This window comes from Olea europaea, chromosome 18, assembly GCF_002742605.1.
Source record: "Olea europaea var. sylvestris chromosome 18, O_europaea_v1, whole genome shotgun sequence".
Lineage (NCBI taxonomy): Eukaryota > Viridiplantae > Streptophyta > Magnoliopsida > Lamiales > Oleaceae > Olea > Olea europaea.
The window spans coordinates 28,912,451-28,924,560 of record NC_036254.1 but is presented as its reverse complement, the minus strand read 5'-3'; the positions used below and the strand labels follow the sequence as shown (position 1 = coordinate 28,924,560).

The 12,110-nt window shown below is 36.6% G+C and overlaps 1 protein-coding gene across 5 annotated transcripts; it reads left to right on the top strand.

The window, feature by feature from the left end:
- Positions 1-560: 560 nt before the first annotated feature.
- On the top strand, positions 561-11,403 carry LOC111368083 (paired amphipathic helix protein Sin3-like 2). 5 transcript variants are annotated; one of them, XM_022989273.1, is made up of 25 exons: positions 561-845; positions 949-1,020; positions 1,775-1,978; positions 2,071-2,251; positions 2,349-2,447; positions 2,558-2,731; positions 2,828-3,128; positions 3,685-3,821; positions 4,146-4,221; positions 4,304-4,333; positions 4,420-4,622; positions 4,737-4,891; positions 5,413-5,540; positions 5,656-5,910; positions 6,361-6,915; positions 7,099-7,190; positions 7,425-7,973; positions 8,137-8,234; positions 8,323-8,461; positions 8,538-8,690; positions 8,780-8,943; positions 9,290-9,401; positions 9,509-9,657; positions 10,172-10,749; positions 10,867-11,403. In XM_022989273.1, exons 2-23 carry the CDS (start codon positions 950-952, stop codon positions 9,647-9,649), a joined length of 4,017 nt encoding a protein of 1,338 aa, XP_022845041.1. In that variant the 5' UTR covers positions 561-845; position 949; the 3' UTR covers positions 9,650-9,657; positions 10,172-10,749; positions 10,867-11,403. The 5 variants fall into 5 exon arrangements, with proteins under 5 accessions (XP_022845041.1, XP_022845042.1, XP_022845044.1 ...); XM_022989277.1 differs by having other exon boundaries at positions 562-845; positions 4,429-4,622; XM_022989274.1 differs by having other exon boundaries at positions 561-1,020.
- Positions 11,404-12,110: the final 707 nt, after the last annotated feature.

Here is a 12,110-nt window from a genome sequence, read left to right as displayed (position 1 = left end):
CTTAAAACTAAATTACCAAAATATATTAATCTCTCTTCCAGGCATCGTACTAAAAACATAATAAAACAAATCAATATCTTTTTACGATCATCACTATAATCAATGAAAACAAGTATTTAACACGTATTAATGTCTCGACTCTTTATCGAATCTAACTAAAAAACTCGACACACAATAAAAATTTTCATGCTTCAACATCATTACTTCATTTTCTTACTTGGACTCAATTTTGGCATTTCTTTTTTCTTCCCATTTTTTTTCATTCGCATAAATTAAGTCCTTGTTTGACAGTCATTAAACAAATTTTTTTTTTCTCTCAAACTTATTTTCAATCATACATTCTCACGATAAAATATTTTGCACTTAAATTCAGAAAATTTTCAGTAATTTTTAGCCACATATTATTAAAAAAATCACTAATAATAATAATAATAATAATAATAATAATAATAATAATGGTTGTCAAAGAATATTGCCAAGGAACCGAAAGGGTTATCAATTCATTTTGGGCTCGAAAAAATTGTTACAAAATCAGTGATAGAAATAATAAGAACGAAGGCCCATGAACTTGTTCAAAATGTCGACAATTGGAGTACATGTCACATAAGAACATCACGATTTCTGTCACGTATTTACCTCTTGTTTCTCTTCATATATTTGTATGTTTTGCTTTCTTCTCCATCCTCAGAAACGGGAACCCACTGAGAGAGAAGAGAGAAGGAAGATTTGAGATAAGAGTTCGTGTGAACAAGAGTTTGATTGAAGAATTCAACTGATTTCCATATATTTTTTTGTTGAGATTTAGATCTGCTACTGTTTCTTTCTCTTTTCAGGGACCTGCACAGGTCGGTTTTGAAAGGAAATGAGAGGAAAAAGAATATGAGTTTTTTATTGTTCTTTTCTTCTCTTTAAAGTTATATTGATTTATCTGTCTTGTTTTTGCCGAAGGATGAAGCGAGATGAGGTGTATATGAACCCTCAATTTAAGCGGCCATTTGGTTCTTCTTCTCGAGGAGAATCGTGAGTTCTATCATTTCCTGTTATCTGATTGATTTACTTGTATTTCATATCTGTGTTATCATGTGATTTTTTGTTCTGAAGTTGTGTTCGTTTATTTCATTGAAAAGGTTATGTTTTTATGACAACATTCTTAGTTAATTCACTGAATTTCAGTAAATTTTTGTGATCAGAATTATTTGGTTCATGTTTTTAATCATGAGTCTGGAAGTCTGATTAGGTCTCCTCCATGGCAGCATCAGAAGATGAAGAAGAAATTGTAACAGAAATCACAGATTTGGATCTTTGTATTCGGTGGTGGTTTTGCATTTTTGGGGGCTTGTTTTGGTTTTATTTTCACCTCTTCTTTGTGGGGCCGGGTAGGAGTGGGTGGGCGAGGAAAAATCTGTAACTTCCCAACTAAGCCTATTAATGGTGTTTTGGCTGTATTAAGGGGAGGTTTGCTTTAACCTGGCTGTAGGTAGTAGTGACTAATTAAATTACCTTATGGAACAACCTTAGGAGGTAATTGAATTTAATTAAGTTTGTCGAGATGACGAAAACAAAACCTTAATGGCATGTTTGGTACATTGGAGACGAACATATTGGATGATTGTAGAAGAAAAAGAAGTTCAAAATTTTTCTGTTGTCATGTCCAATACCTTGTAACAATCATGCTCTAAAAGCGTAGGCAAGAGAACCCATAATTCAAAAAAAACTTGCATTTTCAGGATTTTAATTTGCAACTTATATGTTTTACCCTTCTCTTGTGATAAAGCTATGGATCACCGCATGCCTCTGGAGGAGGAGGTGGTGCAGGTGATGCTGGAGTGAGTGGAGGAGGTGGTGCTACTGGTGGTATTCAAAAACTTACGACCAATGATGCATTAACTTATTTGAAGGAAGTTAAGGACATGTTCCAAGATCAAAAAGAAAAATATGACAGGTTCCTTGATGTCATGAAAGATTTCAAAGCTCAAAGGTAAACGGATCTCTCTTGCTAAGTTTAACTTGTGCATATCGGCTGTGAATGGAGCTTTTCTTTGTAACTTTATGTTAATATATTTCTTGCAGAATCGACACAACTGGCGTGATATTGAAGGTGAAAGAGTTATTTAAAGGGCATCCTAATCTTATCCTTGGTTTCAATACCTTCTTACCTAAAGGTTATGAAATCACCCTTACTGAAGAGGAAGGGGCTCCAAAAAGAACAGTTGAGTTTGACGAAGCTATAAATTTTGTGAATAAGATCAAGGTGATATTTCCAATCACTTAATTAGTAATACGTTCTGGATTTAGTTCTTTGGAAGTCAGATTATCCCGAAATATCTAATGGATTTTGTTTGCTGCAGAACCGTTTCCAAGACGATGATCGGGTTTATAAAGATTTCCTAGCAATCTTGAACATGTACCGAAAGGATCATAAGGGTATTGCCGATGTCTATGAAGAGGTACTCGTATCTTCTGAAATATTTTTATTCTAATCTTATGAGCTTTACCCCCTACTATTGTCTATATCATCTATTCTTATAATTTTTGGTTGTAACACATTTACATGCAGGTTTCGGCACTTTTTATTGACCATCCAGATCTTCTTCAACAGTTTACTAGATTTTTGCCTGATACCTCAACTACAGACTCAACGGCACTTGCTTCTTTTGGCCGGCATTCCTTTCATCGTTTTGATGAGAGGAGCTCTGCTATGCCCACAATGCGACACTCTCACATGGATAAGGTTATATATATTATGTACTTAAACACACAATGAAAAACTTGCTAATTTTCTGATTTTCTTTATCAATGTGAATCTTATGTCCCATACCTTTTTTAGCAACGATTACGACGGGAAAAGATTATGATCTCCCGCGGAGAACATGATCCTAGTGTCGAGCGTCCAGAAGTGGAAGAGGACAAAACAGTGATGACGTTGCACAAGGATCGGAAAAGGCGTGCTGAAAGGGAGAACAAAGACAAGAGAACTCGTTATTCGGACAACAGAGATACCGACAATGAAAATAATGGGGATATTAGCATGCATCACCATTCTGACAAAAGTAAATCTGCTCAGAAGGTTGATGATTTTGGAGGGAACTCAAATATGGTCTCTCATGATGATAAAGATGCATTGAAACGTGAGTGGGTGGTGCCTTATTATTTGGAGTTCCGGCACTTCTATGGTCTTACGTGCTTGAACTGCATTTTACTTCATATTATCCTATTTGTTCAGCATGTATTTGTTGTTTTCCTTTTTAGGAATTAGACATTCCATTTTGTGATGGGTTAGTGGTTGTAGAAATGATTAGTACTTTCAATGCACTATTTAGCGTAATTTTTGCCCACCCACCCCCGATCCCCAGTTGCACGGACAGCCTATTACCCCATGTAATCCTATATGTTCAAACATGTATTTCATTGTTTTCCTTCAGGAATAAGATATACCATTTGGTGATGGTTAAACCATTAGAGAAATGAGTACATTCAATGCACTAGTTAGGGCAACTATTAGTCACTCTCACACTCCCCACCCACCCACGCATAAAAAAAGAAGAAAAATAAAGTTAAAATAAGAAAAAGAAGAAGAAAATAGATACAGTAAACAAAGTTGTAGAGCATTACATAATGTAGTGTCACATAATTATGTTTGACCTGCTATCTGGTATTTTTAAAGGGTTTGCTTGGTTATTCCAGGTATGTACAGTCAGGAGTTTGCTTTCTGTGAAAAAGTTAAGGAGCGGTTGCGCAGTGCAGATGATTACCAGGCATTTTTGAAATGTCTTCATATTTACAGCACAGAGATAATTACGAGAAAGGAATTGCAGAGTTTGGTACGTATATTATGCCATCAATGCGTTCTAGCAATTTACCCGGGACCTTTGGATATCAGAAGTTGTAACAGTTGTATCTATTTCGTGCACCATGTGATACACATTTCAGTTCTCTCCCCCAATTGTTTCCATAGTAGTTTCAAGTTGCACCTTAAATCTTTCAAATGGATAGCAACAATTTTTATATTTTAATTTTTCATATTCCAGTGCATCTTTATTGCTTTATCTTTAATTTCCTATTAGACTTAGACTGTATTCTATTTTATTTACTGAGCTACATATTAAACACATTTCTTTATCTGGTACTAAACAAGGTATTTTCAGATTGCTGATTTACTTGGAAAACATCCTGATCTTATGGAGGGATTCAATGAATTTTTTGAGCGCTGTGAGCAAATCGGTAATCACTGAATTTTATTGTAGTTAAAGTTGTATATTTTGATTAGATTGTTTTGATTCTTACTTGATTTTCTATTCTGCAGAAGGATTTCTTGCTGGTGTTATGGGCAAAAGTACATCATTATCCTACTATATGTTTTTGATTATTTGTTTGCATGTTAACTGTATGTTATCTAACAAAGCTGTTTCAAACTTACATTTATGGCAGAGATGTTGTGGAATGATGGACATTCTTCAAAAGCCTTGAGAGTAGAGGATAAAGACAAAGAAAAAAAGCGTGAAGTGGATGGAGGTAAAGAAAAGGACAGACCCAGTTTGAAGTACTCAGGAAAGTCCATTCAGGAGCTTGATCTATCTAACCGTCAACGTTGCACTCCCAGTTACCGACTTCTTCCCGAAGATGTAAGAATTTTTATTATCTCTACTTCTTCCATTTAAAATTGTCCTAGTCCAGTGGCTACAGTTTTACCTTCATTTTTGTTCTCGCGGTATCTTATAAAAAAGTTATCTTTGCAGTATCCAATGGCTACAGCAAGCCAGAGATCGGAGCTTGGCGCTCAGGTTTTAAATGACCATTGGGTATCTGTGACATCTGGAAGTGAGGATTACTCATTTAAGCACATGCGCAGAAATCAGTATGAAGAAAGCCTTTTTAGGTGTGAAGATGACAGGTATAGAATAAAATTTGTGTGACTTTGTAATAAAAATAATAAACTGTCCTTAATGCTTAGTGATATAAAATTAAAATAAATTGGTTTTACTAGACCTCACTTTATTCGAAGTGGCTTAGTGCTTCTCTTTGAGCCCTTTACCTGGTCAACATAAGATGTGGAATGTTGGGTTTATCCTATCCCAATTCTTTAGGATGGTCTAGTGCTTGTCTTTGAGTTCCAACCTATATCTTATAGAGTATGTTTAGTAACCATTATTGGATAGAAGTGGATAACATAATGAACAAGATTTATCTTCTTTTTCTTGCCCAGTGCTATATAATTCTTCTTATGAAACATGCAAGTACGGTATTAAGGAGAGGAAACCTTTTTTATGTTCCTACTACATATTCATGTGTCCCAGTAATGGAATATTTAGATCTGCCATTGTTTTTACTTCCTTTTACTATATTTATTTATCGACTAGACTTTCTCCTAATTTGTTAATTTTATATCCATTGGATTTTCCTCTTATATTTCAGATTTGAGCTAGACATGTTGTTGGAGTCTGTGAGCTCGGCTGCCAAGCGTGCAGAGGACCTGCTGAACAGTATAACTGATAATCCAGCTGGTTCCGACAATCCCATACGTGTCGAGGAACATTTCACAGGTTCGCCATTATTAAACATGAGCTTGTACTGAAAGCTATTATACTTGCCTCCATATACTGTAAACAAATAGATATCTATTTTTGTGATGATTGATTCTATCACTTCTTTATAAAGCTCTGAATTTGAGATGCATCGAACGTCTATATGGGGACCATGGTCTTGATGTCATGGACATTTTGCGCAAAAATCCATCACTTGCATTGTCTGTAATACTTACCCGCCTGAAGCAGAAGCAAGAGGAATGGACCAAATGTCGTGCAGATTTCAACAAAGTATGGGCAGAGATTTATGCTAAGAACCATTACAAGTCTCTTGATCATCGGAGCTTTTATTTCAAGCAACAGGATTCGAAGAACTTGAGCACGAAATGTAAGCTGAGCATTGAGATTATATAAAATCCTTAGTTGCATCTTGTCTCTGAATCTGGTATGCACATAGCTCTTATAGCGATTACCATAGCCAGCAAGTTATGCTTTTGCCCACCATATCTGAACTTAAGTAAATTGGATTGTGATGATCTTGATGACACAATCTCTATATTATTGTGTTTATTAAATTCTTGCATGAGCAGACAGACGATGACTATCCATTTTAGATTGGTTCTATTTCTAGTATCTTCAGGAGCCATCACTTGTCAAGTTGGGATATGTTTTTCGGAGACTTTAATAGGTTCCCTCTCATGAGAGTGTTGCTATCTCACTAGAATAGGGAGGGTATTACCAAAAGTAACATGGCATGTTAAGGTTACCAAGGATCTAGGGATGGTTTCAATGTATCTTCTGGTTCTGACGTCTCTTTTCGCTCTCTTTTGATTGACAGCCTTGGTAGCAGAAATAAAAGAGATCAAGGAGAAAAATGAAAACGAAGTTCATGTGCCTCTCGATATTGCTGCTGGAAGTAGATATTCCATCCATCCAAATCTTGAATTTGAATATGCTGATGCTGACATTCACGAAGACTTATATGAAATTATTAAGTACTCTTCCGAAGAGATCTGCTCAACGAAAGAGCAGTTAAATAAAGTTTTGAGGTTCTATACTACTTTTCTTGAGCCAATGCTGGGTGTTCATTCCCTTCGTCGTAGTTCAGACGTTAATGAAGGTGATGGTTTCTCGAAAATTGGAACTGCAAAAAACACATTGACAAGCATAACTGCAAGCGATGGAAATGCTGATGCTACTACCATGAACTTGAAGCAACCGAAGCGCAACGGCAATGGAGATTCAAACACATCACCTCAACGAGTCAATTCCTGTAAGACGAGCTTCACAAATATGGATACTCTGGCTAAAGAAGATGGGTCAACTGTGGCATCTGGTGGACGATTACCCAAGTCTGATACAGCTGTTACCTTAGAACCTGATGCAAATCATGGTATGTATGTAGTTGAACACTTGGTTCTATGGTGTTACTGATCTGTGAGGAATGGTTGATATTTTGATAGTTTTTTAGTGTGAATTATAGTGGAATTTTTTTTCTCATCTCCCTTTCAATTTTATTGATTTATATATGCTTTTGATCTGCTATAATGGAATAACATTTATTTTCAACTACAAGGGCGTGCTGCAAATTCTTCTCGAGCTAATATTGATCCCAGTGAGGACAATCATAGGTCCAAGCTTAATATGGAAGTTACACTGTGCTCAGAGGTACGGTGTATGGCTTTAGCTAGACTTTTAGAGCCCCATTTTGGGCTGAAGTTGACACATTTTTTCTAATACTTGTTCCACTTATTCCCCTATTTTTACCCCTTGGTTCAACTTCTTTTTAAGCTTACATTTTAATTTTGCTGGGGCGTAGATAAGCTTAGTTGCTTTACTTTCTTTCCTTCTTTTATTTGTTTTTTGTAATCTAGGTATAATATGTTTCCTTGTGTGCAACAGGGTGATGAGACTTCAAGATCAAATCAATTAGCAAATGAAGGGTGTGTGGAAAGGTCAAGACTGGCTGGGTATGATGAGGATTATGTTGATGCCAGCAGAGGTGATAAAGAAGTGGATAAAATTTCTTCTAATGGCAATTTTGGAGAAAATATAGCTGCCTATCAGGATGGTGGCTCACAATCCATGGCCGATAGAACAAGAGGTCACGAAGAGATTTCGCCAAATGGAGCTGCTGAAAATGATGCAGATGCTGATGATGAGGACAGTGAAGCTGGTGAAGATGCATCGGGTAGCGAGTCTGCTGCCGATGAAGGCTCAGGAGAAGAACACGAGGAAGAGGGAGACATAGAAATGGATGGTAAAGCAGAGAGTGAAGTTGACGCTGAGGATGCAGGTGAAGGTGCATTGATACCAGTGTCTGAGCGTTTTTTGCTCCCCTGTAAACCTCTGTCGAAGTACACGGCTTCTCCATCGAAAGGCAGTGATGGAAATGATCGTCGAGTTTTCTACGGGAATGACACTTTTTACGTGCTTTTCAGGCTGCATCAGGTAGAAGTTATTGTAGCCCCCGCCCCACCCCCTTCCTCTTCCCCTTTGTCAAAAGAATCCAAACAAGGAAAAAATCCAATGAAAAAGTAAAAGAGAATTCAAATCTCTATATGCTTTTTTCATCTTTCACTTCCTGACGTGTGATTTTCTTTCATGCTTCTAGATACTCTATGAGAGAATATTAACAGCCAAGATGAACTCAGAACCTGCAGAATCAAAATTGAAAACCACGAAGGATGCAAGTTCAGATCCTTATACCAGGTGATTCAGCAGTATATAGCTTCTAGTTTACAATCATTTTGGAACACCCCTTTCTTCCCTTAATTTTCTGATGACATGTTCAATGCAGATTCAAGAATGCGCTTTTTGGGCTGCTTGATGGATCTTCTGATAATTCAAAATTCGAGGATGACTGCCGATCATTGATTGGAAACCAGTCATATGTTCTCTTTACTTTGGATAAGCTCATATATAAGTTGGTCAAACAGGTAATCTTCTTAAAAACGTTTGTTTTACCTTTTTGGCAATTTCCTTTACTTTGTTTTACTATGCCTTGTTCTGCAGCTCCAAACTGTATCGAGTGATGAGGTGGACTATAAACTGCTTCAATTGCACGAGTATGAAAAATTTCGGAAGTCTGAGCACTATGTTGATTTGGTTTATTACGAAAATGTGCATGTCCTTTTGCACGATGAGAACATTTACCGAGTTGAATGTGTAGGTTTTTGGAGGCTTGAATAAATTACTTGTATAATCATATTAATGCTAAGTTTGTTTGGATGCTGAGTCATCTTGCGTTCTTGTAGACATCTTCCCCCACCCGTTTGTCTATTCAGTTGATGGATGATGGAAATGAGAAATCTGAAGTTGTTCCAGTTTCAGTGGACCCTGATTTCGCGGACTATTTCTACAACGATTATCTTTCAGTAACTAATGGGAGAAAGGAGTCATCTTCCGTCATGTTGAAGAGGTATTGCTATTACCTTCTGGGCTATGCAACTCAGATATGTAGTACATCTTTCTTATTTAAAAGAAGGGGGCAGTATCACGCTCGAAAAAAATATGACTAAGAACCCTAGAAATTAGCAGATAGTGTAGTGTCAAAAGCTGTTTTACTACCACTAATCTCCCAAGAATCAACGCCAGGAAAATATATGAATGAAAAAAATAAAAAATTAAGAAGTGAAATTGTCTCGTTCTTCTTCTTGATTTCTTTTCTGGACTTGATCTCCGATACCATAAAGTTTATTTGATTAATTGCTCAAAATTTTGATTCTTTTATTTCAAGGTCTGATCTGCTCTCATAACACTTGCAGAAATATGCGTAAATATGCTAATATGGATGAGCCTTCTGCTCTCTGTCTGGCTATGGGGAATATTCAGATGAATAATGGTCTGGAATGTAAGACATCAGCCACCACATCCAAGGTAGACTTTTAGTTCAAACAGAATCTTCATTTTAGTATGTCGATAATATACCTTTCAAATAAATTTTGTGGTTAAATTTGCTATGAAATCACAAATTGTGCTTTCAGATCTCTTATGTCCTGGACACAGAGGACTCCTTTATTCGTTTGGGAAGGGGAAGAAATGAATCAGGAGTGAGATCTTCAAACAATGACCAAGCGAGGGTACAGCGTTTCCATCAGTTTTTGATGGCCTCTGTGATCTCATAACCATCAACGTATATACACATTATTTGTTGAGTTTGATTCTAGAACTATATTAAGTTTGTGTGGAGATGTTGATATTTTCTTCCTAAAAGGGGTCTCAAATGTTCACTTTTGCTTGCTCTGGATCAGTTGAAGATGCTGCTGCACCAGTTTATCCATTGTTAACAAACTAAATAAACCATGAGGGTGCGGAATTGCTTGGATTGTACTACCTTGTGATGCTATGTCAATGGCATACGTCTACCCTAATTCCGTAAATAGGCCGACCCATGAGGCCAAGCTAGAGTCGTGTTTGTTCGATAGTACTGTTTCCATATGCAAAAGTAGACCTGTCTTTTTTCTTCATGTAATAGTTTCTGGTGGACCTCATCAAAGGAACCAAGTTTCTGGCAGTGAATTCTGCTATTTTCTTTTGTAGTGTTAAGGCACAAGGAAAAATACTGTGGCAGAATGTACATTTAAAGTTTTATATTAGGATTTCTTGGGCTTTGTACATAATTTGCTTCTTATTTCACGTTTCTGCAGATTCCTTGTATGCTTTCTTCAGCATCAGGTGGGAAAGATTATGTCTTCCCATGCTGCATTTTGCCTATTGTTTGGGGGGACGTTTGGATTGACGGATCTGGAAAACAGGCTGGGGGAATTTGGATTACTGAGTAGATATAGCGATGGATCGAACATTTAGAAATCATCAGCATAGTTTACAGGCTCGAAACGGTGTTGAAATTTGTATATTTTGGTGCTTCGCAACATCTCCAGTTAGGGATGTTTGCGTTAAGATTTAAAGGTTGGGGGACTTTTGCGTGGTAACCACATAGATTAGGGACCTTTTCGGCCATTTTCCCAAATACTTCAAAATTGTACAAAACCCCTAAAGAGAAAATGGCAAAGTCACAGGGCAACAGCCAATGAGAATATCTTGAATATAATATAATATAAAAAAAGGCACAACTAGCGAGAAATAGGTTGTATTTCTCCGTCTGCAGCTCCCTCTACGCGTTGCCTAACTTTCCTTAGAGCATTGAATCGAAATATTCTCCGTGTGAATCGGCGTTCTTCCTCCAATGGCTTCACCCACTCTCAAGCGATGGCTCAGGCCTGAGGTTCGTCCCTAGATCTTCTCCTTTTTATCAACAATATAAAGACTAAAATCGTTTCTGGTGGTGTTAATTTATATATGCTCAGTTCTGATGATCTTGTACGCGTTTTGATCGGTCTAGGTTTATCCTTTGTTCGCGGCCGTCGGAGTGGCTGTTGGGATTTGCGGAATGCAATTGGTCCGAAATATTTGTACCAATCCTGAAGTCAGGTAGCCGTAAAATCTTGTTATCCCTATTTTTCGTTTTTATTTTCTTAGATCTGTGCAATAATGCATCCACTATTCTCGAAAGCGTATTGTTATGCCTTGGTCTTGTCATGTGTTTTCTTTTTGCTAGTGCGTGTTTGTTTTGATATCATTTAAATATTTGCTTTCTGTACATTATTTATGATTAAATTATTGATCATTATTTGTTTTGATCTATTAAACCAATGACCTGGTTTCTTAATTCAATTTATCAGATGATCAGGACTATACCCAAATTTTTCAAAAGCAACTATAAGCAAAAGAATACCAGAAAACCCCAAAGTACACGCACATATTTATAGTAGTTGCCTCCGATGCGAGAACTAGATTCACTTACTATTGGAAGGTTTTAACTGTAACAAATAATGAATAACCGTAGAAAGGATCTCATGCTTCTCTCTTCTCAAAAAAATAAAAAATAAAATGTCCTCGCTCTTAAATCCTTTGCGTATTGTACGAATGTTGGGTTTACTTGATTAGCTGTCAAATTGCAAGCAAAGAGATAATCCACATAAGCCAACGTGAGTAAATAAATAATTTTTTGGCCATCATATACAAAACTTGCCATGCATTTAAACATTTGAGTTTCTAATGTCCATATTTGGGCTTGCAAAAATTTCAACCTAATTAAGCCCTAATTTTTGGTAGATTTTGATAGTGCAAATCAAATGAACCTGCATCCTATCTATGGGCCTGTACCTCAACTCTGAAAGTGAGAGAACCTCTATTGTCGTCTCACATTTCGAAAGTTTATGAAATGTGTAGTTGAAAAGTTGATAAAGGTTGTGGATCCTATAAAATGTATGGTCGAAAATGAGTTTGGGGAAAAATCAATTTTAGAAATGGGGGGCCAAATAGGGGCCAATCGATTTAGACAACTTTGAAGTTTTTATTGTTGGTGCAAAATCAAAGTTTTGGTACAATAGTAAAATGTTTAAAATCACAAGTACGACATCTAGTTAATTGTACAGATTGATAAGGATTTACATCATTTAGATGCAGAAATGTCCAAAAAATTTCTTATAGATCATGTTAGGATGCAGACATTTAAGGATTGGAAACACTATTGCAGTGCCAACAATGTATCATGTTAGGATTTTTTTTTTTTTTTTTTTTGGG

Coding starts and splice junctions, on each gene's coding strand:
- LOC111368083 (XM_022989273.1), top strand. CDS start 950: ATGAAGCGAGATGAGGTGTATATGAACCCTCAATTTAAGCGGCCATTT. Junction 2,252..2,348: donor ATTTTGTGAATAAGATCAAG/GTGATATTTCCA, acceptor TGTTTGCTGCAG/AACCGTTTCCAAGACGATGA. Junction 9,402..9,508: donor CATCAGCCACCACATCCAAG/GTAGACTTTTAG, acceptor TTGTGCTTTCAG/ATCTCTTATGTCCTGGACAC.